The sequence below is a fragment of the Gymnoscopelus braueri genome (assembly GCF_963280865.1).
Source record: "Gymnoscopelus braueri genome assembly, chromosome: 2".
Taxonomy (NCBI): domain Eukaryota; kingdom Metazoa; phylum Chordata; class Actinopteri; order Myctophiformes; family Myctophidae; genus Gymnoscopelus; species Gymnoscopelus braueri.
In genome coordinates, this window is record NC_137604.1 from 43,323,879 (window position 1) to 43,350,659 (window position 26,781).

The 26,781-nt window shown below is 40.4% G+C and overlaps 1 protein-coding gene across 5 annotated transcripts in view; it reads right to left on the reverse strand.

The window, feature by feature from the left end:
* Positions 1–2,066: 2,066 nt before the first annotated feature.
* Positions 2,067–26,781, reverse strand: part of herc3 (HECT and RLD domain containing E3 ubiquitin protein ligase 3) — a 34,758-nt gene continuing 10,043 nt past the window's right edge. For all 5 annotated transcript variants that reach the window (XM_080442970.1, XM_080442971.1, XM_080442973.1 and 2 more), the window contains 16 exons: positions 26,138–26,262; positions 25,768–25,827; positions 21,195–21,306; positions 18,397–18,586; positions 17,253–17,416; positions 15,980–16,093; positions 14,113–14,136; positions 13,920–14,009; positions 13,571–13,741; positions 12,903–13,046; positions 12,216–12,382; positions 9,926–9,992; positions 9,280–9,362; positions 7,383–7,566; positions 6,882–6,984; positions 2,067–6,699 (listed from right to left, as the gene is read on the reverse strand). In XM_080442970.1, coding sequence (XP_080299096.1) covers positions 6,491–6,699; positions 6,882–6,984; positions 7,383–7,566; positions 9,280–9,362; positions 9,926–9,992; positions 12,216–12,382; positions 12,903–13,046; positions 13,571–13,741; positions 13,920–14,009; positions 14,113–14,136; positions 15,980–16,093; positions 17,253–17,416; positions 18,397–18,586; positions 21,195–21,306; positions 25,768–25,827; positions 26,138–26,262 — 2,007 coding nt within the window. In that variant the 3' untranslated portion in view covers positions 2,067–6,490. The remainder of the gene's footprint in view (positions 6,700–6,881; positions 6,985–7,382; positions 7,567–9,279; positions 9,363–9,925; positions 9,993–12,215; positions 12,383–12,902; positions 13,047–13,570; positions 13,742–13,919; positions 14,010–14,112; positions 14,137–15,979; positions 16,094–17,252; positions 17,417–18,396; positions 18,587–21,194; positions 21,307–25,767; positions 25,828–26,137; positions 26,263–26,781) is intronic.

Sequence of the window (26,781 nt, forward strand, 5' to 3'; positions counted from 1 at the left end):
TATTTATGGACTTGTATATAAATTGTATATATTTTTGGACGACTTGTGCATTTAATTTGTCTGCAATACTTTGCCACGCTTTCTGTAGCGCCCAGGGACCTGTTCCTCAAAAGGTGAATTAGAGCTAAAGCCTGGCTTTTCCACCTATCCTGGCTTAATTTAGCCAGGATTAGAGCTGAGTCGGTTCCTCAAAAGGTGAATTATCTTGAAGATTAGTTTAGCCAGTTCACCCTGGCTAAGTTTAGCCTTATCCGATTCCTCAAAAGAGAATTGAAGCAAGCAAGCTGTGAAGTTAGCCTGGTCAGGAGCAGGCTAACAGCCAAGCTTACTTAATCTAGTGCCTTGTTCTTCAAGTTTTTCCACAGTTAATTCAAAACATGTGTTTGTATATGGACTCATTTTAATGACCCTGCATTCAAATAAAATGAAATAAATACAATAAGATATAATCAAATTAATTACTGAAATAGTGTGTGACCATGAATCATAATCATAATTGTTTCACAATGACTCATGTGATATGTAATTGTCACTCTGTTATAGTTAACACTATAGTTCATCTTGTTGTTAGATGTTTGATAATATATTACATTTTTTTTTTTATATTATAAAAAATGTCTGACACATACATACACACACATATACCCGTAACTAATCATTTATATATATATATATATATATATATATATATATATATATATATATATATATATATATATATATATATATATATTATTAGTTATGGGTTTAAAGGAGCCTCTTTGTAAGTCAATGAGGAGCATATTTTAAATTATCAATTTCTAGTCAATGGAGAAATTATTTTTTATTTCTTGTCCACCTTTGGAGTTACATCATGATGGCAAGGTAACTACACAACCCAAACCTCTACCAAAGTGGTCTTGCAAATGTGGGGTTATTTATTGCGTGTCTCGTCCCGTCCCGTCCCCCCGCTCATCCCGTCACGGCCCCCTGTCGCGGTCAACCCCCCGTCCCCCCCCGTCCTGTCCCGTTGTGGCCCCCGTCGCAGTCCCACCCCCCCCCCGTCCCGTCCCGTCCCGTCCCCGTTCGTCCCGTTGCCCGTCCGTCTCAAACACGCACGCACGCACGCACGCACGCACACACACACACACACACACACACACACACACACACACACACACACACACACACACACACACACACACACACACACACACACACACACACACACACACACACACACACACTGTGTGTGCTTACAATACTTTGCCATGCTTTCTCCCTGGATCTATTTATTGCGGTCGCGTTTCCTTTCTTGCTTAAATACATTTTACTTCCTTGTATGATTTCATGAGCTGCTGCAGTGCTGCTGTTCAGCCACAGAGAAGAACGCTGCTCTGGTTTTGGACTCCGTGATTGGTCAAGTTCAAGGAATCTGCGCTCGAGTTCATGGTCTTTTATAGAAATACGTCGCCGGCGAATCGCCGCCCATTCAGCCTGGCTTCATTATCCTGGCTGGACACAGCCTGGCTTGACATAGCCTAGCTCGACAAAGTTGCTCCTTTTCAGCCTGGCTTGGCGTCTGAGGAACGGAATAAACGAGGCTTTTCGGACCCGACTTTGTCAAGCCTGGATTTGGCTTAAGGCCAGGCTTTTTTAATTCACCTTTTGAGGAACAGGCCCCAGGATCACTTACATAATTGGCACTGGGTGAAAAAGGGTTACAAAATCGTGGGATAAAAAAAATATATTAAAAAAAAAACATACATTAACCACAGCCCTATTTAAACTTTTGCGATTTGAAAATAGCAGATCTACATGCTCCCAACACTGAGCTTGTAGATCTGCTATTTTCAAAATATTTTTTAATACATATAACTACTGTGTAATGAGTACTTTTACTTTTGGTACTTGAGTATGTTTTGATGCCAATACTTTTGTACTTTTACTTGTAACAGTATTTCCATATTGATATTTTTACGCAAGTAAAAACAGAGTACTTCTTCCACCACTGATTGGACACTATATTAATAAGTAGAGACGACTAGGTAGAGAGCTGAAAGGAAAATAAAAAAACACAGAAAAAATACCATGAGGTGAAATAAAGTTTTATTCATTCAGGGGGGAAAAAAGAATACCTATAAATAAAAATAATGTCATCCATTTGAAAAAGGTATAAAAGTAAAATTTGTATGTACTTAAAACAATACAGTTATTGCAACTGCTAAGCCCTTTTTTTTGCATACACTGGACAATAAATAGTCCAAAGAATTTAGGTTGATCATTCTTTACATGATGTACTAATTAAACACTGTAGAAGTGTTTCTCTCCAAAGTGTGTGTGTGGGGGGCAGCAGGTTGAGCTTAACAGTCACTCAGGGTTGCACTTTCTGAACAGCCTTGGAACTTAAATGTACATCAACCGCCAAGGATGTTGGGGTCATTTGTTCATGCTGTGGTTCAGGTCATAACATTGTAACGAGGGCAGAAGTGAAATTAAACAGCAAAATAACAAAGGGTGAAGAAAACCTGAGGCAAAGGTTACATTAGCAAAGTGGTAAGAACAGTTTCTGTTAATGAATGGCAAAAGTGTAAATTATGTTCAGCCACATGCAAATGTATGCAACTCTTGAGTTTTGCACATTTTATAATGCTACAATATAATTTAAAATGCTAGTTTTTTTTGGTCCGGGTGTTTACATAAAAGTACTCACAAAATATACTGTGCAGTATTCACACGCCTTGCATCATTTGGGGTAAACTGCACAATGATATCGATTTAAAAATCAATAGAACCCATGAGAAATGACACATACAGTATGACACAATGCTCCTTTTCTGTATTACGGTTCAGTCTACAACTTAAAATACCACTGAGGATAGAGGATTGGAATATAATGGCTAACAACCCCAAACGTAAATTTAAATTAAGTTTGAGTAACTTGATACAAAGAAATTAAAATATTTGCCTGTGCTGGCAAAGAGACAGACAAAAGTACCTCAGTGCACAATTGTTTGAAATATGTACTTCATGTTTTGATTTTAATTTGATGGAATACCTTTTGCAGATCCCAAAATTATATTATTTTTGTAGCAGATCAAACTACACAAAGTCCAAGTGTTACACAAAACCTTTCCATAGGATAGTACAGTGCTAGAGAATGTACTGTGTATATATATATATATATATATGTTATAGTATGATTGGAAAACCAGTCAGATTGAAAAGAGTGCTCGTTTATATTTGCACATACGTGAAATTTGTCCTCTGCATTTACCCATCTTATAACTACTAGGAGCAGTGAGCGCCATTCAACGGCAAATAATTAGGGCTTAAGAGTCTTGCTCAGTTCACCGATGCCCATGGTTGGAAACCACTGCTTTAGAAGACATGACCCCGGTTCATCACTGCATGCCTAATAGGATGGGCTGTAGAAGTGATTATTGCAAAATGGTTGCTTCAGTGCAACCTGTACATCATCTTGTTCCACCTCTGCTGTTTTTACATTTAGTTGTGTTTGCCAGTTTTGTTGCTGATGCCATTATCCAGCGCAACTTGTCATGAATAAGCAAGTCAAAGCAAAGCAGTCACTCCTCTACTGGGCCAGCCTGCCACCATTTCCCATTATGGACACAAATTAAAAAAATAACCGTTTATAGAAATATCGTTGCTGTCTGGCAGAAACCTCCCATCGCCATATTCTAACATTTTGTGTTTTTTCCCCCCCATCTCCATATTCTAACATTTTGTGTTTTTTTTCCCCGTAAATTAACGCCCTACTTGATCGTACTACAGCGTCACAAAAGTAGCAAAAGTAGCAGATCTGCAAGCTCGAATTTGAATCCTGAAAAGTAACAGTTTTGGATATATGAGGTTTCCACCCGACAAAGACAAATACAATAAGCATGGGTGAAAATGTTCACACGGTTCACTTGAACATGCTAGCAAATCAGAGATTTAATTCACTTTGACTAAAGGACTTAGACCACATGTCAGAGCAGTAGTGACAGTAGTAGATGTCTGGAGTTATTTACAATGGACAAGCCGCCATGTTGGAGGACAAAGTTTACAATTTGGGCTTAACCACACAAACCCTAGTGTCCCTATTCTGGGGCGAACATTCAGCAAAGAATAGCCAATCTACAAGCTTGCGTTGTGAGCCTACAGATTCACTGAGATATGGTGTAGAGGGGGGAAACTATCTGCAGACCAAGTAATAGAGCCCTGGGTCAACTAAGTATATAGGGTTTAAATGGTCGATACAAAATTATTTACTTTACCCAGGAGTAAGCGTTATTACAACTTTTCCCGCTATTGGAAGTCCTCTAACATAGTGGCATCATGTCCCTCGTAAACCAACAGTTCTTTGGCAGTCCCCAATACGGTATGCAAGTATAATTATGTAGTTTTTCTGACATCTTATCTGATCAATTATGATTATGTCCTTCTGGCACAAAGCATCACAGATTCAGGTTGATTATTCTTAATCTGGTGTTTGGGGATTAATTTTATTTTGATTAGTAGAATTTGTTTCACGTTTTATATCTCGTCTTTAATTACAATCAGATTTTTGCTGTCACTCAAGAACATGCACACAACTTTCATTATGAACTATTCAAAAATAAAGAACCTGTATCCAAGCACTTAGTCAGTTCAAAACGATTTGCTATCAAAGGCAATACTTAACAAATGTGGACATAAATCACAAAGCCGAACAATCCGTCAACCCATAGTGGAAAAATCAACAAGGAATTGCTAATAATATGATTAGGAAACAATGGGGGTTATTCATAAAAGTCACAAACAGGCTCAGACTAAAATATCTTCAACATGACGTATTGATAAGACTTTCATTGACTGTCACCTATGCCACTGCACAGAATATGGCAATGGTAAAGTTACTCCATCACATAGATCACAAACACAGTGAGTAATAAGTAAATTCCTTTAGTTATTGTCAGAATTATGGTCCAAACTAAAATTATATGAATATTGAATACAATTGCCCAAAACAAAGGTCTGAAACTATAAATGGGCAGAAGATTTTGTGCAGGTTGCCGTTAGTAGGTTTTTATGAATAACATCCCAGTATGGTTCTGATCCTGACAAGAACTGTCAACACACTCTTGTGTACTTTCCTTTGTCATCTATCCCTTCTTCAACCAGTCCAGTACCAGTCCTAAAGATCACAACTGATCCAGTACCAGTCAGAAGGATCGCAACTGATCCAGTACCAGTCCTTAAGATCACAACTGATCCAGTACCAGTCCTTAAGATCACAACTGATCCAGTACCAGTCAGAAAAATCACAACTGATCCATAGCAAGTCAGAAAAACTGGGGATGCAGATTAGGTTTAAACTTCAGAAAGGCTTAAGACATCCATGACCAACAGTAAAGGACAGCAATTACACTGCAATGTCCATTCACATACATACATATATCTTTATCTGTCTTAAAAGAAGAAGAAAAATCAATAAATTAGATGAATGTAACAAATAGCAGGTGTGTTATTGGAATGCAAGGAACTAAAAACAATAACCCCGGAATTGCAGAAAGGCTCCTACTGTAACTACATAATTCCCCGAAGCAAATATAGTAATAATCTCAAAGATTTAAATGTGCTCACACTGTCTCGTCCCACTCACATCTAATGATCGTTTTATAATAAAATGCATAACATTGAAACAGTTTGTATTTTACACACAGGTATAGAAGGTGACAGGTATGTACTGCAGGAGTAAATGTGGCTGCCTAACCAAACGTGTGCAAAAAGGCCCTCACACACTGACAGTTGCAATTATAACATTGAAATAAAATGCCTAACGTCTCGGTCTCGTCTCCTTTCATTTCCAATGAAGATCAATGAGTCCTGAAACAGCATCTCTTATTAAAATGTATTAGTATGTGAGAGTCCCCCTACACACACGATTAGTAAACAACATATAAAGGAACCCTACATCCCAAACACAAACCCAACACCCAGCCAACTTCTCTGGCATTCACACAGGGTTTTACAAAATAAAGTGCATTTTAGCATTGGTGAGAGAAGCCACCGACCACAAACGGGTGGTCCTCCAGACCTGTAGGGGGTCCCCCGGGGCAGCACTAGCCCTACAAACCCAAAGGGCAGTAACTGAGAAAAATAACTGCAGAGTTCATCTCCGGTCCCAACAAAAGTATCATTGGTACAATAGTGTTGAGTATGTTGTTTTGTCATTTATAAAGGTATAATTTTTGTCTATTAAAAAAATCTAAACTCTAGACGTGATCTTTCGACATTGACAACACAAACTAATTTACTATCGTTTGCCTTTGGAGGGGCAGACAGCAGAGGTTCAGCAAACTGAAGAAACTGACCCTTTGCAGGGAGCTGTATCTGTACCGCATGGCTGAGACACACCACACAATACAGTATGCGTTTTACCCACAGGCCTACAGGTCCATCTCTCACTCAGGGTAGCAGTAGCAGCAGCAGCAGCAACAGCAGCAGTAGCATGGGGCTCGTGGACTCAGACCAGACTGAAGCCCTCGTACTGCTCCACAGCCTGCGTGAGGCGGCGTCGGAGAGTCTCTTTGGTCTGGTAGCGGGGCAGGTCCAGCAGGTTGTAGCAGGTGTGGGCCACGGGCAGGTATGCTTCCTCTGCCGTGGTGGACTGGACGACGATGCGCAGGCTCTCCATGCCGTGGATGGGGATCCGGTCGCTGCCCGTGAGGAATACTGGTGAGGAGGTGAGACAGTGTGGTGATTAAGATCCCCAGAATAACTCTTGAAAAATGCTTTTGGGTCACAAACCCACTGGGCTGAGATACACTGCTCAGCAGTGCCTCAGAAAGAGGGACAAAGAAGACGGCGATTAGATAATACAAAGTAGTAAAGTAATGAGGAGATTAAACACTTACATAAAAACTGTTTCTTTTTCTCCAGAGAAAACTCGTGGAAGACCTCCCAAAACATTCGAACAGTCGAGTGAGTGGCTGAATACTCCCCTTTGTAAACGGCATTCTGCACAAGAAAAAGTAAAGAGAAAAAAGATGGTGTGATGGAATTATAGCCGTTTTAGTGCTCAGACTGCTCACTGTGGCAAAATATTCATAGTGTATGTGTAGTGTATGTGTGTGGACTTGAATATTCCTAACATTCACATGACCCATTTTCACAGATCTCTCTAAGTCAGGAAGCTTTTGACAGTTCCTGGCATATTTTCTGCCACCAGCAATCCTCTGTTATTAACCAATAGCAATGCCTTCCGTATCTCAACTACTAGTCGTCAATCTACCAATTCAAATTTTTCAAAATTAATGACAGACAATAATGCAATATACAGCTGGTCTGTGGTGCCTTATCTCTTGGCCATTCACCGTCTGAATGGCCAAGCATGCCCGATAGCATAGCATACTGACCTTCTCCATCTCCTCCCAGTTATAGTCGTTGTTGCCCACCACCATGGCCATGAGCTCCGAGGGCTGAAACAGAGACAAGATCTTCCCCCCGCACACCTTCAGGAAGCCAGAGGAGAAGGCAGAGTACAGCTCGCTCACCGAATCTTTGAACACGTAGCACAAGTAGGCCTCCACAAACTCCACCCTGAAACAAACAGACACACACACACACACACACACACACACATTACAAGAGTTACACATGGGCACAATAATAACACACGCCCACACACACACACACGGGCATGTGTGTGTATGTGTAATGGAGTAACCCTGCCTGAAGCTCATGAGCCTAATATCTTCCCTGGCAAATTTGGGTGAGCAGTCGATGTTTGGCATCCCACGCGGGAGGCCTGGGTTCGAATCCTACGTACATAAAAACACATGCACATGCCCTCGCGCGCATCATGCCCCAGGAAAACAAAATATGCTAGCGCAACAGCGAGGTACGCCCACAAATTTGGCCGGCCCCTGCGACCGTACACACTCAATCCAACACACAGCAACACAGAGGCAGGAAAGCGATACCATCTGCGGGGTCACAGTAACCTTCCATCTAAACAAACAACTCTCCCTCTGTCTGGGGGAGTTTGGGAAAGGTGACTTCCATGTTGCGCTTTTCCACATTCCTGGATGCCCCTGAGCAACAGAGTTCCTCTGTGTTCTGTGTCTGTGCTGACAATTTTTTTGCTTACCGTGAAAAAAAGAAAAAGGCTATTGTCTAAGTATAATAGGCATTTTCAAAGGAACCCACTTCACTAAAGTTTTGGGGACAGCGCCATCTGTTTCAGAGCAGCATCCAGACATGTTCCCACTCACTCTGTAGCCCACATCCTCCTCCCTACCCAGCCTTCACCTCTGGATCATCCTCTGTGTTTCCTCCACCACCCATCCAACCAATGCCACTGGTGGTACCAGTGGATTACAAATAATAAGGTGGATTTTTTTCTTTTCCTTTTGTGAGATTCAACACGCAGCTTAGGCCTTTCAGTTGAGGACATTGGGATACCAATTGCCAGATTGGTCCGAGACGAGTAAATCATAATATCACAGCCGAATTTGACGATAAATGTTTGGTTGTCATTCAAAAAGAGATGGAGGAAGGAGAGATACGTTATAGAGTCTGTACGAATATATTATTCCCCTCACCCTGCCACCAAAATGGGACATGAAACATTGGGATTGCAATTGAAGGAATACTTCACCACCAAAATGACTTTTTCCTCCATCAATTACTCACCCTGTGAAGCCTTGAATTAATAGATTATTTGTTTGTGTCACATTCCTTCATGGTGAATGAGGAATCCAAAAACGAAGAGAATACTTCGGGGGGCCAGGATTAACAACAGCAAAACTGTAAATAAATCTGTTTAGTAACTCCAACACAACTCATGGTATAATCCAAGTGTCCTGTATCCAGTCTGTGTTCTCAGTACACGTGCATGGGGTTCAACACAAGCTAAATTCAGATTCACACCCAGGCACGCTCCTCATTCATGCATCAGACCATTTATGCCATTTAAGTGTTTTAAATAATAATGTTTCAGAGAAAATGCCGTGTTTTGGAAGAAATTAGGACACAGAATGGATACAGGGCACTTGGATTATACTGTGAGATTTGTAGAGTTTAAACTGTACATAGATTTTTCTTTTTTTAATATAGTCGTTTTGCTGTTGTTAATCCTGGCCCCATTTAATTCATAAAGTATTCTTTGGTTTTGGATTCTTCATTCATTGGGAAGGAATGTGACACAAACAAAAAATGAATTCCATGAATTCAATACTCACCTGGTGAGTAATTTGTTTCACAAACATTACTACATGCTTCACATGATAGATGATGAGAAAGACATGTTACCTGTTCTTCTTGTCCACAGTGATGGCCTCTCCTCCGGGGATGAGCTCCTTCACTTCAGTCATCCCGTAGTACTCCCTGGTGATCTGAAAGGGGAGAAAAACAAGGAGACAGTTCACCAAAAACACAGCTGATTAATTATATACACAATCTCAAATAGATAGAACGGCTATAAACAGACTTTTTCTCCACTTATTTACTTGGTTTGATAATTAATACTCTTGGGAGAAAAACAGACTTTAAGTTTGGTACATTGAATTGGCCCAATAAATCAGGATTTGTAGGGAACTGTAATCAAAACAAGATTGTTTTTAATTCCTACTGGCTGTAACAAAGACCTTTTTAGACAGGCAATTCCTCTGAAAGCTGAGGAAAAACATACAGTTCACATGTCTGACAGAGAATAAAGGTGGTGCTTTGGTCTAGTAGTCTGTACAGTTCACAAGTATTTGGAATTCAAGTAACACAGGCTTGTCAAGGAATGTTTGGGGAATGGTTTGCCAGTGGTTACATCATCATGTTGGATGGGTGTGGCTTGCAGAAGAAGAGTGAAAACAAACAGATTATTGATATCATTACTGTTTCTCCAAGAGTATTTTCCACAGTACTGTATAAACACTTTATTAAATGCCTGGAAAGTAACACTTACTGCAAAGTTGAGACAAAATGTCTCCTCCACATCGTCCTTGTCATAGTCTACAAGTTGCTGGAGACTCCTGCAGACAGAGAGAAGAGGCATGGGGTGTTAAGAGGATGTTTCTGTATACATGATCAAACATAAAGAAGACACATACTCAGATGGTGTTCACTTGTAGGCCAGCTAAGAGTACATGTAGGTCTGGATGTGATGGCGTCAATGACCTGACAATCGATGGGCATAAATGTTCTCACAATACAAATGAAAACCTCTAACTAAAATGTAACATCTCTTTCAGCCACTTGCACATGTGTGAGGACACGGGGAGGGAGGATGAGAGGATGACAGAGAAGAAACTAAAGTCAGATCATCAAAATTCTTCTTGCATAGCAGCATTTGTAGGTTTAAAGAGCACATTTAATCTCTGGTTCTCTCTTGCATCTCTGCCAACAAAAAGGCACAGCTGAGGGCTTTCTCGTTAGCTAAGGATCACATCCTCTCTATTTTAGCAGCCTCTGCCCTCTGTAGCATCTTGCCCTATCACTTACTGCTCATTTTAGAGCTCAGCTTGCCAATCAGCCGTTGGCTGCCTAGCTACAGTTTAAGCATGTGCATATAATAGAATGGGGAACAATGAAGCACTTTATAACGTTAGCTGCAGAGAGGTAACACCAGTATAGGCTAATAATAGAAAATGATTATGAGTAAGGAAGCTATGCTATGTTGGCTGCTAAGGAGACGGTTGACATTACTTCCAAAACACAGGAAGTACAAAGTAGGATGTAAGCCTAGGGATAAAAGGTGTTAATCTTGCGTGCTGGAGGCAGATAATGAAGTCAGGGAAAGACGGATACCATCAGGCGTACTGAATGTATGGAATGGAATAAATAATTAACTAAACAATTCCCAATGAATTAGTTCATTAATTGAATGGAACACAAAAGCCATCTTGCAATTATAAGAGGACTGATGAACTATGCTGCTTCAATGTTCGAATTCAGTGTGACCTTTTACATGTCATACCCCCTTCTCTCTGCTCTCTCAGTTCTGTTTCTCATCATTAATAGGTAATTAAAGCAGGAATGTCTCAATAACATGAGCTTCACATTTTGAATTCAGACTTTGCACTGGCAAACAGGTCAGTAGGGTAAAACCTACAGAAATCAAACTAAATTAATTAAGAAATTAATTAATGAAATCAAGGAATTACACTTATTTGGTGGGAGGTATGCAGTAAAATGCTGTTGAAAATAACAAAGGTCACTGTTCCGTACTGAAGGGCATTATATCCTAGATGTTTTCTTTTTACCATCTCCTGGGTGGATGTGTCGTTTCTAATGGCAACCCTCTCTAGGCGGTGGCTGTGCTGTGTGACTTGTATCTCTCAGAGCTAATCTACAGATCAATAGACCACTGCACTTCCCTCTGGCAAGCTGCAGACAATTAGGCGCTAGTTAAACGGTGGTACTTCCTGTCCCAAAATTAAATAAAGACATTTCCCAGAGTCAACATTACATAAACCAGCCTTGATTACGTAAGACAATGACACATTGTTTAGTTTGAATTCCAAACATTATGAATTTAGTAAACACTTGCTAAGTGATTTTGAGTCAATTTGGTTCTCAACAGGATTTAGGAATGGTGCTCTGTTGTGCTTCAGACAGTTGAATGGGTAATAATATGTTGTATTGATTTAGTTTCAACACTGACAAGAGGTACAACATGTTTCTTGTGGCTTTCTCTTTAAGAGGAGAAAAGTTAAACGAAATCCAATGTGTATCCCCCATCATTGGCCACCCAAACAAACTACATAACATGGTGAGTCAATACACCCAATTCAAGGGAAAACAACATTCATTGTTTTAGGCGATCCAGCTAAGGCTGTTAATGTGCATGTAACAGAGCACACTTGCACAATTACTTTATTGTTGAGGGCTGACTCAAGATGCAGTTGGGGAGAGAAGATGGGTTAAGGTGATTCACTGGGATAATTAAGTATACCTGTTTTGATGCTGCTGTCAACAAACCCTGTATATGTACCGTGTGTGTGTGTGTGTGTGTGTGTGTGTGTGTGTGTGTGTGTGTGTGTGTGTGTGTGTGTGTGTGTTCACAGACGTGCACTTTGTCTTAATCTGCGCTTAGAGACAGGTCAATAAGTATACACGGACAAGATCTCACCTCTGACCTACAGTAATACATAGACATACAGGGATGGGACAATACATGGGACGATACATCTTTAAAATGCAGGAGTTATTTCTCCTCATGTTGTCTCCTCATTGCAAAGTGAGAGATACATTACCTGCCCTCGGTTGGGGAGAGCTCCTTGAGGTCTTCCAGGGTTGGTGCAACATCCAACAGCTTCTTATAGAGCACCAGAGGGAAGTGGAGGTCCACCACTGTGGAGTTATAGATGGCCAGCCCACAGATGATACCAATCAGATGGAACCAGTTGTGCTCCACAAAACACTGTGTATACACAGGGACAAGGAATCAACTCTAAGACACTCACACACTCACACTTTGTTCAATAGCAATAACTAACTCAAACTAACAAAATGGCAGTTACCACCTGAACTCTGGAGTAATTATAAGAGGAATTTAATCCTCTTTACCTCGACAGTTGTCAGGGTAGGAAAATGTTAATCATTATGATCTCCGCTCTCCATAGATACATTTTCATTTTAACATATTGAAACAGGAAAAGCCTACAATTAAATTAAACTATTTTTCCCAGTCGTTTCATCATACTCATGTGAGCAAAATGTTTAAGTCGAGCAGAATTCCAACCCAAGCATCTAACTTCTTCTCTATACCAGTGCTTTCCTTTCTGACAGGGAAGCTCGCTCCTGCTCCATTTCCCGCCTACCACAATAATACTATCATCAGCAGCATATACATCCACATTGGTGCCGTCTATCCATTGCTTGGAATGGAAAGAAACACCTCATCACTATCTTACCATACATAGTGTTTCTGTGGAACTTACTTTGTCAGAGAACCACAGCAGGTTGGACTCCGTGTAGTGGGTGAACATCCCATACACAGGATCCATCAGCTCTTTCAGCAGCAGCAGAAAGAACTCTTTAGTTACACCGCCTGCATCCACCGCCTCCTCACCGTCAAAGATCACCTGCAGGGAGGGGAGGGGGATGGGTGAGAGAGAGAGAGGGAAGTGTCATGTGATGCTGAGGCTTAGCTGGTTTTCCATTGGGGCACACACATTTAGCATTACTCATGAAGTAATGCAAAATGAAGACGTAGTATTTCAGAAAACAATGTTTCTCTGTAGAAGCTGATCCTTCAAAATATCTTTTCAAGGTTATTTTGGGGTAAGAAGCATTGGGAACGAACGGTTCCTGAGCCATGTGGCCCATAGGTCAGGAGCCTATCTCAGTTTATGCAATACAACGGGTATTGCATAAACCTGCATTCCCAACTTGCATCGTTCATAACTTGTGTGGTCCCTAAATGTCAAGTTGTACTCTGTAGGATAAATGGGCTGCTCACTCTCATTTCACAAACTAACAGAGATTGCACAACAGCAGAAGGAGGAGGAAGAGGAGAAGAAGATTACAGTTAAAGGACAGAGGCTTAAATCTAGTGACCAGAAAGTGTCCTTTTCTCGATGAAAAATGGCTGAGGCATAACTCTGACCTTGAGTGGTTTCTTGAGATCCACATCAGAGTAAATGGTGAGCTCACGCAGCGCGTCACTCACTAAGTGGTCCCTGCGTACATGAAGCACCAGGAAAGGGTTCCTAGCCAACAGGGGTTCCAGTGTGAGCAGCATGAAGACATTGTGGAGGTTTGCACCGCTCACTGCCATCTTGGAAGCACAAGTAGGAAAGGAACGAGGCAATGTGTGAGGTGCTAATTCAAATTGTATATATTTGCCATTTTCACAAATGCAGAATGAGACTGATGATGTCATGAGGAAACATAACACTGTTGAGTTATGTTAATCGCATACAATAAAAAAAACTTTCATAACGGGCATCAGGTACCTGCATCTGCAGTTCAGCATCTGTTTGCAGCATGGTTGTCTTAGCTTTAGCATTCAATACGAACGGATAGGCACATAGGGTCACTGAGCTCTGCAGGAGAAAAAGATGGTTGTAAACATGCTTATGATATATGACATTGCATATATTTGAATAAAATTAAGGTTATGAATGTTTATTGACCAATTAAATGTACCTGGACTGGAGGTGTTCGCATTTTCTGAGAAACACAGACAAAAAGAAAGAGAAAAACAGCTAAATTATCATCTTGCAAGTGAAAAAAAATAAGAAATCACAGGACTGTGCTATGATTACACCCGTATTCTAGTCAATTAGCTGATGCTTTTATCAAAGATAACTGAACCCAACAGTAAGTAAGGTGTGCAAGGTTCAGAGCCATAGTGCTCTGATTCCTGTGATGCTAGGAACAATCATGTAAGAGAAACATTGGCAACACAATATTTAACAGAATGGATACAGAGCTTTACTAACCCTAAACCTAGACCCTCAACACTGACTGACACAGATGGCTGGACGCACACTGATGCCTGGTTTATACTTCGTCGAACGACAGTGTCACTCGTGAGAAAATAGCCGAGCCAAGCTCAAGCTTGTAGATATGCCATTTTCGGCGAGTGACACAGCAACCGAGAAGATCAGATTTGAGAAACAAATCGGATTGCCTGCAGTCTGAACAAAGCCTTAGTGTAATTCCACCAGTTGACTTAAGACAAATAACTTGAGTGTCTGTCTTCCAGAAAGACACTCAAGAATATCACATTCCATTGTGGAAGTGTGATACATCCAGTGGTTGGGTCCACTGAGTGATAGAGAAGTCCTTGTCTGTGAGGCTAGAAACCCTTAACTCATTCACTGCCACTGTAAAAACGTAATTTTTTCCAATTACCAAATCTGCCACTGACGTAAAAAACGTAATTTTGCAAAATAATTTAAAAAAAAACTCTTGCAGTGACACATTTCATTGTAGCACACCCGGATACGTAAATGACATCAATCGAAGATTTTCGGTTCCGCCTGCTTCCTGTTTAAGTCCCCCTCTAAAACTGCATTTTCTCGGCTTTGCATTTCTCCGCCGTGGAACGCTGTTTAGCAACGCTGTTTAGAAACGCTGTTTAGAAACTGCTACTACTGCAAAATGGAATGTCGCCGATTGAAAATTTCTTCTCTGGGCCACTCACACAACTACCCTGTGTGTCTACAAACAGTTGAACACGCGATCATAAGGGATTTAGCGAGGTCTGTGGCGAGGTGAAAAAGTAAGTGAGCCGTGACGTTCACATGGCGATACATGGTGTTTTTACACTGGGCTGCAGGAGAGAGACTCCGCCCCGATCGGAATGTTTGTTGTCTGAGCGGCGTGCACGGATCGCCTGTGTGTTTAGAAACGATTGGACTTGCGATTATAATGGGGGAAAAAAAATTTGATCTTTTTAAAGTTATAAAAAACACTAAATCGCTGGCAGTGGGTAAACACAGCCAGAAATAAGTCTGGCAGGGAATGAGTTAAGAACAGGACCTTGCAGAAAGCAACAACCTATTACGTACAAGCAAACACGCACAAAATTTCACACTATGATACTGTTTGCCACCACTGGAAAGACCAAGCACTGGTGAACAGCAAAGACTCGTAGATTAGATAAAGAAAGACTGGAAGCCCGGGGAAAAACAACTATGAGGGCTTTCTCCCAAGCAATATGATCACCTGACTTTCAATGACCATATAAAGCATCTGTGCAAAACCGCCTTCTATCATCTCAAAAACATCTCCAAACTCGGCCCCCTTTTAACCCTGTCAGATGCAGAGTAGCTTGCCCATGCCTTTATCTCCTCTAGACTAGACTACAGCAACAAATACAATGTATTAATATTATTATTGATTCCATCCATGGAGATAGATCACAGCTCAGACTAGATCTATGGAAATTGAGTTAGTGGTCCTGTTTTCAATCTTTACTTCTTCTCAATTTTATTTACATAATGAGCTTGAATAAATAAATGACAAACAAGTAAATTAGTAAGAGAAAAGGTTGGACGGCACTCACAATCTCAGCTTTACTCAAAAACCACTTAAGGTAATCTTCCTGGATGTCCACTAGAGTGGTGATGTCAGTGATGTAGAAGTGGTTGTACTCCACATGATTAGCCTTCAGGTTAACCTGGAAACACAGGGCAAACTGCTGTTTCAATTCAGCTTTCAGGAACTCGAAACAGCATGCAATCATGTATTCATCCCATACCTTGCCTCATGGGTGAGGGGAGTGATAAAGGGGGAACGAGAGGCTGATGCAAGCTAAAGTGAATATCAGCCGCCATACACGGTTGCTACGGATGGTGTGGCACAATGTTGAGGAGACACTGGAGTTTACCCAGGTGCAAAGCAACACAAAAACAGAGTGGAAAACAGCTAGCAATGATTGATGCCTCACAGAATGGCTGTGTACTAAACCACCACTGGGGATTCTTGCCAACAGTTGAGTTTGTTTTGTAATTAACGCTTCTGTGCTTTATTAACTACAGACGTTGATGCATATTTCTCTCTCTCTGCTGCCATTCTTTCTGGGAGAGACAGCGAGCAGCTCGCTACAAGCTCCATAAGTGGTAGGTGGTTTGCCACTTTTACAAAACGGAATGACCCGTTCTGGCGAGCTCCAAGACTGGTACGTATGTGGTATGCCACTTTTACAAAACTTTTTTTTTACTTTTTTTTTAAACAGTATGCCGTATTGTGGGAGTGGTATATAGTTCCAGGATATAAATCACGAAATTTTAAGATAATAGCCAAAACGTTTGTTTATAATTAGTAATTTAACAGTAGATCTCCAGCTGACACTTTCTTTTCTCCCAGAATTCTACGAATTGGGTTGTTAGACAGAGATGCGGAGCCTACTAACCTACAGTTCAACAATAAATGGCAATTTAAATGTAATGCATTTTATAATTTTTTGGGGCAATTTATTAAGAGTCTACTACAGCATTGTGTAACCTTACACATAGCAATATTGATAATATTGTTATTATTCAATTAAAAATAAATTGGTTTCGTATCGTATCGGGAAATATCCAAATGAACCAAACGTATGTTTTATTATTGTGCAAACAAACGTAAAGGTCAAACACTAAAGCTAAACCTGGAGTAGGGATTACAGCATCAAACCCTGACCCGAACCAGCTCAACACCAATTATCAGGCACATTGCTGCCTAGAAAGATCCAATCCCTCATCACATACCATTAATATTCAATGAGAAACCACAGTCTTTTTTGGCCATCTGAATCTTTTACAGTACATGGGCAGAGGGTCATCTTGGGTTGGTACCTTATGCAGTTTCTCCAACAGCTTTAGCGTGGCACTAATGTAGCTGTCCTGGAAGACAGGGATGAGAAGAGTCTTGCCTCCGGTCAGGAGAAACACTACAATGCTCTTGTACATGTCCACTAATCTAGAGAAGACACCGCTGTCCAACAAAGACCACCAGTTGTCTGCGAACAGAAAAGCAGGCAAATGACATCTCCCTCACAGTGGATTATTCAATAAGATTTATAATGAGAATACAGGCTATGATTAGAAGTGGTGGTTTCTAGAGTGGAACTATTTTTGTGCACTTTTGCACAATTTCGGAAAAATATATTATGCAAATGTATTCTTATATACAGTACATATATATATATTCTCAAAGAAATGTAGGGAACACTTTGATCCTTTAATTATTTTGAGTTTTCATGAACTGTGTACATACTGCTAACAAAAACTGCTCAAAAGAATTTAGGGATCAAAGTGTTCCCTTCATTATTTTGAGCAGTATATATTTGATGTATTTGCTTCTTTTGGCCTGTAAAGCACATTCAGTTTGTCCTGTATAGCACATTACGTTGGCCTGCGTTACATACATTACATAGTTTGACTGCACTTGATTTATGTAAGTGGTTGGATTATGGTCAGCCCTTTCATCATAAGTGACGTCTGTCTAGGTGTTTGTGTATAGCCATGAACAGAATGTGTTTAATGCCTGTAGGTATGAACATGTTTGTGCTTGTGCATGGTACAGTAGCATCTGTTAGTAAGCTGCATTTCTGCACATGGTGCTGCACGTATACATCCACGTGGGTGGTGGGTGGCTGTCTGAATATACAATATATACACTGTGCAGTATATATAATGTGCCATTTTTATTCCATTTCATAATTAGTGATGCATCTGCGTGGAATGCTGAGGGTGATCTTCCATTAATTTATCACCGGAAATCTTTCCAACACACATCAAGCTATCCAAGCACATGACAACCAAGTCAATTACTACAAATAAATAACCTGGTATATCAGTGGTTCTCTAAGTGGGGACCAGGGAACCTCAGGGTTCCTTGAGGGGGTTCCAAATGGACCATTACAGGTCTGAAACTCTGAGAGTGTACAAATGGACACTTTGGACATTTTTACTGTCTGTGCGTGTGTCAGTTCCCTACCCAGCACTTTGCTGGGGTTGGCTTCTAGCCGGAGGATGGCCATAGCCAGGGGGATGGTGAGGCTGATGTAGTTCTTGGAGTCCTGCAGAGCGGGACACTCAGACAGGATCAGGTAGATCCTCATGGCCTCCACATCAGGAGGAGAGCAGGGCAGCTGGGGGATGAGGAGGCTCTCAAAACTCTTGGTGGCCTGTGTGGGGAAGTGCATAGAATGTTCAAACGAATGAATACAAAAAAAAATAATGTTTTACTTTACGATGGCAGGTTTATTAACCTATGTATTTGACCTATGGAATAATCAAAGGAGACAATCATTTTATTTAACCAAGTCAGTCCCATTGAGACGAATATCTCATTTACAAGGGAGCCCTGGCCAAGGAATCAGAAATCAATTCATTTGTTTTTGTGCAAGCTCAGAAACGAAGGTATCTACATATTTACACATAGCATATCCATCCGGTAGAGTATGTACATAAGGTTAGACATAAGGTGCATGAGCATAGCAGCTGGTATATACTTTACTGTACATGATATAGACATTAAGGTGCAAGATGAATATCAGCACGTTGTACATGAGATTAAGGTGCAGAGTATCAGCTTTGTCAGGTTCAACCACATAGTCCTCAAAGGGAACAACAGTGTAAGTACAAAGTGTGTTAATGTGTGTTCTTTGTACATGTTTGCACATGTGACTGGTTGCGTACTGCAAGTACACCCTTGCAAGGATAACGGCGATATTTCTGAATACATGAAAAGGGCATGGATTAACTAGGCAACAGGAACAATATTATCAACAAAATTCTGGGAGAGGCCTTTAGTGGTTTGGAATGGGGCCTGTGGTCTTTACAGGACGTAATATTTCAAGTTGGTTTGAGGTAAACCATCAAAAACATAACATGACATTAGTGAGCTAATGTTAGAGCTCATGACTCACTCCTTCATTTGGTGTCAGGGATCTGTGGGGAAATTACTCAATATACAAGTAGGGATGCCCCGAACACTGATCCAGTTAGTGCATGCACCACATTAGCAAACTTAACCACTACATCCTAGGTTCAAATCCGGATCATGTTATCTTGGTGAAACTATTATGTACGATTACACGTTAGAAACTTAGCAGACACTACCAATAGGTGTCACTTCCTTGTTCTCCCAAACTTACAAGGCAACCTAAAAGGGTCAGGATCCCCAGTAATATTACATACTTAACACCCCAAAGGCTGACATTTTTCACGGATATGGAAGGTTGTACACCCAAACAGGTGCTGGTTTTGTGTCCTTGGCTCTGAATATCTCATCCGAGTCATAACATACAGTAAGTTTAATGTCACTGTGCCCCCGCCAGAAACAGTATGGGAATATACTTCTTTAATTAAACCACTCGATTAAACCACTCCATGATTTGTGCTATAATGGAGCGGAATTATCATCATCCTATAATTCTACAAAGCTCTGTCTGTCCCCGTCTGTGTGTTTGTCCCCAAAATCTCTTCTGCCCGGTTCTCCTCAGTGATCTGCAATTTGCACACAGCCATTGACCATTACCATGGGCACGGAACAGCGATGCCCGTTTTTCACTTTCCCCGAATGTCAGCTGTTTATTGGCGTTTGTGTGTTCGCTGGCTCCCAGGTTGCCAAATCATGTGCGTGCAACAAGCGCCGGTGTTGCCACATCCGTGAAACAAGCGGACCATGACGCACTTTGGGTGCTCATATCCCCCGACGGGTATGGTGGTCTAGTAATAATAATAATTCAATTGAAAACTTATTCCAAAGTACTTTCACACTATTTGCTGTGAAAATAGCTGGCTGGACAGATGTTAGGACTTAATCCGTTTTCAGTTTCTCACCTCTCTTAACTCTTTCAGTGCCATGCTTATTTATGGAATTTTGGTTCTGAGTGCCACAACCAAAATTAATTGTAAAAAAAAAAGTGCTTAGGAGCCGAGATACAGCATTTTTTTTTTTTGTAAATTGTGACACTGAAAGAGAACACATTGCCTGCCAGAATTATTTCAGATTTTTTGCAGTTTTATGCCAGAGATTTTTCATTGAGAAAAAAAAGTACTCAGGAGCCGAGATACAGAATTTTTAAGTTTTAAGTTAACAAGGAAGTGGATAGGAGTCTAGATCTTCAAAAAATCATATCTCCTTGGTCTTTGGGTCAAATTTAAAAAATTTAATTTTTTTTTTTTCTTTTTTTAAAGAACAAGTATACTTGATCTTGGCAATCAAGTGATGGATTTGAAAGAACAAGTATACTTGATCTTGGCAATCAAGTGATGGATTTGAAAGAACAAGTATACTTGATCTTGGCAATCAATGTGTTAACACAACATCACCAGTAAGTGTAGTAATAGTTGTAGTTTTCACATTCAGATTGTATCCCAGTGTCATCATCACTGATGTAAACCATTCAGCACACACTGCTCATTGTAAAAAAAAAACTAAAAAAACACACTGCACAGTGTTTTGGCTGCGAATGGAACATCAAATAATTTCCGTTCAAATTAGTGATATGGAATACTCTGATCTTGCACTTGTAATGTGCTCTGGAAAAGAGCGTCTGCTAATGTCCCAAATTATAAATTGAAGACGAAGATGAGAACAATTACAACTACAATGCAGACCAAGCTACTTGGAACAAGGGAGTATTAAGTAATGTATTAAGATGTATAATCTGGTGTCCTTGCTTACTGTAAATCTCTCTGGATTAAGAGCGTCTGTTAAATGCCTAAACTGTAAACTGTAGTGCATTGCCTTACACAGAGACTTCTAAATGCATCACTCTCAGTTACCTGCTCCAGAAGTCCTGAGAAAGATGGTTTGCAGAGTGTCTCAAACAGCAGTCTGATGGAGTTGAAGTCAATGCCTGGGATCTTTGGGTTGGTCTTGAAGTGACCGTCATCACTGACGAAGTAAACAAAAACATGATTGTTGTACATAAGACATAGCCGTCAAGATGCCCCCCCTCCCCATCTCTGGAGCCACATTTGGGACATCGTGGCCTAGGATCGAAATCCTACATGAACGTTCTGTCCTTTTGTATTAAAAAAAACAGATGTCTTTTAATAAGCTCCATTTTTGTTGTACACATGTGGTCACTAATATGATATAAATAGACTCTGGGATGTTGTGGCGAGCTATTAATGCAAGGACCTGTGATGCTTTGGATTAGATACGTGTAGAAGCCTATTCTAACCTGACATGTGGCAGGGCAACTGTGGGTTGAGCTCACAGAAAAGGTAGACACATTTACACACATATGTTGCCCCAATCCGATCTCCCAAGATCGGAATCAGGTCCGACTCCAATCAAAGCATACATCAAGTTTTGCGATTGTCTATTTTACACCTTATCAAGTAGGGGTGTCGGAAAAAATCGATTCGAATACGAATCGCGATTCTACTTCAGAATCGATTCTCATTTTTTTAAAATCGATTTTCCAAAAAAAAAAAAAAAAATTGAAGGATCTTGGATTTACCTTTGTGTGTTTACATTATTATCAGCTGATAAAACCTTTACAATTATAAAAGCTACATAAATGTACTCTGTTCTCATGCCAGCAGATTGGAGTAGATCCTGAAATCCTATGTTTTGAATCAAGAATCGTTTTGAATCGAGAATCGTTTTGAATCGAGAATCCTTTGAATCGGAAAAGATCGCTTTTGAATCGGGAATAGTTTGTTTTGAAAAAAATCGATAAAAATCTGAATCGTGACCCCAAGAATCGATTTTGAATCGAGAATCGTTTGTTTTAAAAAGAATCGATAAAAATCGGAATCGTGACCCCAAGAATCGGAATCGAATCGATTCGTGAGATAGCAGACGATTCACAGCCCTATTATCAAGGATTCTGATCCTTTGTAAATGTTTTACCTCATTGTGCTTTATCCACATCAGCTGTCATGTACACAACATGTGCCATGTCAGGGCATTAAATCCTATCTGAGAATGAGCCGGGAATAGTGACTATTGCCTCCATTTAAAAACAAACAAAACAGCAAACCGTTTATTTACCACAAAATAACTCTGTCCATTGTAAAATCAAGCATTTAAAATGTAACATGTATTTAAAACACAATTCTAAACCTGATGGTAACTAGGCTATTCTTAATAACATCGTAGTGGCATGACCATTGCTGATAAAGAAGAGCCAGTGGTTTAAGCCTCTCATTACTGATCAACATGAGATATCTTATACCCATCAAGGTTCCAAGGTCCAAGGATGGACCGTATTTACAGTATACGTCCTCGGATATTTATAGGGCATGTTGTATCCAGTCATAATACTGTATGCACTAGACTAAGTCTGGTGGAGACTGTTTGCTAAACAAAAAAACACCACAAGGCTACCACAGAGGGCATTTACCGTCTTTGCATTTACTGTGCCTCCCAGCTGAGCTATACAGAGTAATTAAAAGGCACTGCTCTCTGAAAGGCATAAATCAAGCAAATTAATCTGAATATGTCACAAGCCATCCTTGTTTGGGCACTCCATACACTCCTGAACTGTTCCCAGTCACAGATATAAATAGATTCCCACATTTTCTCCCGGGAAGTACAACTGGGTAGGTAGCCACCATCATGCCAGTCGGAGTGGCTGGGGTGCCACAAACAGCAGCAGAACAGCAAGTGGTCTCTGGGGCTCCACTGTGGGGTCAGAGCACATAAACTTCTTAGAGCTCCTGGCAGTGCACTTGACGTTCCAAGTGTTTTCTCCCATACATGCATACCTGGTCAAGTCAGACAACACGACAATGGTGTCATACATCAACCAACAAGGAGGACTAAGGTCGCATCAGTTGCATATGTTGGCTCACAAACTGATTGAGAAATGTACCAGTGTTTTGAGTTCTTCTGGCAAGCGCCAGGGGGAGCTGTTTACCCATAATGAGTAAAGGACTCATGTTTCATAGAACCGTGGTTATAGTTGTAACCTCACATTTTTAAGTGATTTGTTAAACTTTGCACATACATACACAGGATAAAAAGGAGCACTCCCCTTACCTTGCCATAGGAAGAACTAAATTGTGAGAGGTAATACATCCACGGAACGTTAAATATGGTAAAAAGACGTTGGCCCAGTGATACTGATACATGCAGTCCAGCTGTGTGTGTATCGAGTATTTTCACCATAATCATGGAATGGAATGATCCATTTTAGGAGAGTGGCTTTGAGACCCGTTTCACTATGCTATGTGCAGTAAGTCAATGACGAGTCTATGTCAATGTCTAATCAAGGAGCAACTATACTACTAAGATATCTATTGAAGATATCTCACAAATATTTGGAGTTATATCTTGGCACGGTAACTAGCTACACAACCCAAACTTCTGGCAAGGTAACCAACTACACAACCCAAACTTCTACCAAAGTGTAATTTTTTTCTTCTTGTTTTCAGGAGAATGAACTTTCTGGTCCTTTAGGATGCTAGTACAGGGATTCAGTTCTCATTCCCATGACACGATAGGCATCTAGTGATGATTCAGCATCCAGCAACACTCACACCTGCATTGGAGTTTAATGTGGTCTGACCTCCTCCATGGATCTCACTGCCCATCTAGATAGTCATCTTTTCCAAGCTAACATTATCAGCACTTTGTACTTGATAGCATGAGATACTGTGTGCATGTACACATTTGTACTTGTGTGTGTGCATGGATGCGTGTGGGCGCAAGCATGTGTGTGTGTGTGTGTGTGTGTGTGTGTGTGTGTGTGTGTGTGTGTGTGTGTGTGTGTGTGTGTGTGTGTGTGTGTAATGAGTAAGTATGTGCGCGCGTGTGCGTGTGTGTGTGTACATTTGAGTATGTGACAGAACGAAGTCACGCAGACCCTGTGATGTCACGTGTAAACCCATTCCCAGGAGTCACAGAAAAACAGGCAAATGAGCAAATAGGTACACAAAAATATCTTCAGAGTTAAACACTGAGGATTTTACTGTGTAGCATTGCTTTGAGACACTAATAATGAACCGGATGCCTGATGACAGATTCAATCCATAATAGATAATAGAAAACAAACTATCCTTACTTATATGTCTCCACGTGACGATTCTGATTTCTTTATAAGTTTTAAGATTTGTGTTGTGCAGCTCTGAAAACTGTGGATGCGCAACACAATTACAATAAACTAGGCCAAAGTGCAAGCCATTTAAGCTCTGCACATTCCGCAGTGCTTTCATGCAAGCAGTCATCTCTCCACACACGGCAGCACTGCTGGAACGCCACAGCAGCACTGAGGGTCGTTGTAAATTAATTAATGAATGATAAATGACCAGTGCTTGTTTGTTTGAATAAAAACAATTAAACGCCAATATTGTCGCCTGATTTTCAGATGTTTGGGTTCGAAGTCTGTCTAACTCTCTATTTAACTCTCTTGGCTTTTATAGCAGTTAATGAGTCAGTGTACTCATCTCCTGCTGTTCTCTTGAGTGTCCCCCCAATACAATGGTAGGGGAAACACACAGCACAATGTACAAACAATTATGTTGGTACACTTTGTTTGCACATTATGTTGTTTGTACCCCTGGAAGAACATTAGACATTATGTGTACATAAAATAGTTACACAGTAGGCTATTGTTGTTTACTTACAAGACAATAATTCTGGCCATTGTAAAGTTGTGCACCAATTGAAAAAAATGTAACATGTACTTAGGTCTTGGTCTCTTAATTCCAGGTTTTAGAATATTTTGACACTAACACTTGAGTTGAGCTACGGCATAGCATTAAAAGCCAGGATGTCTTAAAGATCCTATGACACAGACAGAAATCCTCATATTTGATTATACATTATCATGTGATTCCTGTAAAAACAGTAAGCTAGGGCTGAGGTGAATAGATCACCATTTTCTGAAATACTCAGTCCAGCCCGTTTGGCAACAACAACCATGCCATGTTCAGCATCACTTAAATCACCTTTCTTTCCCATTCTGATGCCTGGTTTGAACTGCAACAGATCATCTTGATGCAGGCAGGGGGACAATGTTTCTCACTGCCAGGTGGGTTGATGTTTCCACCGATAGTTTATATAAATGGGGCAGGAAATAGTAATTCAATAATGATGCAATACAAATATTTAATTGGAACCCAATTAAGTGCAAATATGTGTCATGCCCCCCCCCCTTTTGCCCAGAGGGAAAAGCTACCTAAAAAACTGTTTTTCTTTTCGGGACAGAAAATGCATATATGACAAGTGGAGTACAACAAATTAAACCTGGCATTATTCTCGTCAGCTAGCATGAGATATTAGATACCACTCAAAACCTCAGCATTGCTATTTGCATTGAAAATTCAGTACTGTAGATGTTAGAGAAGGTTTAGCAACATTTACATCAGGCATAGATCAGAATGGAGAGGCTTTGGGTACCTTTGGTCCAGAAAGCTGGCATTCCAGCAGGCCGTGGAGGAGAGCAGAAGTATGATGTCACTGTGGAAATAGATCAGGACATTTGTTTACGAAACTCATTTTGTAATATTAATGTATCATTGCTGATCAGCAATGATACATTAAAGAGCTTTAATTAGACCGATTTCTCTCCAAAGATTGGCACAACATCCTTCTGACGTACATAGACTGGCAGCATGTAAGGCTAGAATTGGGTTAGGTGTATGTGCAAATGATAATACAATAATGACATTATGGTCAAATATACACACAAAAATACAAATCCAAACATTCGTTTTTTTATATACAGAATTGTAGTATCTCCAATGATGATATTTTATCAGTGACTTACTTTGTGACACTAGAGTCTGTGTTGTCTATTAGTTTAATTCTCCATGAATTTAAGCTCTCATAGTTGATTAGAGAGATGCCTTTACTGATGTTGTTCACCCTGAAGTCTTCTGGAGGGACAGAAGTCTGTATAGAGGAAGGTAAAGAGTAGAAACAAGATAAAGAGTCATTTCACAAATTGATAGAAAATCATTCTTGGGTGAACTACTCCTTTAAGGTGGCCACACAAAGCACAGAAACACTATGCCACGACAGTTCCATTATGGCGTTCCCATTGTCTCTTATGAAGCCCCACAGACTGGCACAGATGTGTCTGCTACCAGCATGATTTGTCAAGCGAACAAATACACATTGATTTTATTACTATACTTCTTGAGGAAGGTTTCAAAACATACAAGTTGGCAGAAAACATTTACTGAATATATAGCAGTTATTTCCCCCCTCTGGTAGCAGATATCTATATGGAGAAAAAAAAAAGTGGCACTTCCATTGTGCGCAACATAACACCACAGCAGTGCTGGTGTGTGGAGGTTCTAGCCAAAGGGCAACACAAGGAATGGAACCAACATTTAAATGTTTAGTTGTCATTTTCCATTAGTGCCTTTCTATAGCTAATGACGGACATAGGGAATGGAACCCATAAGC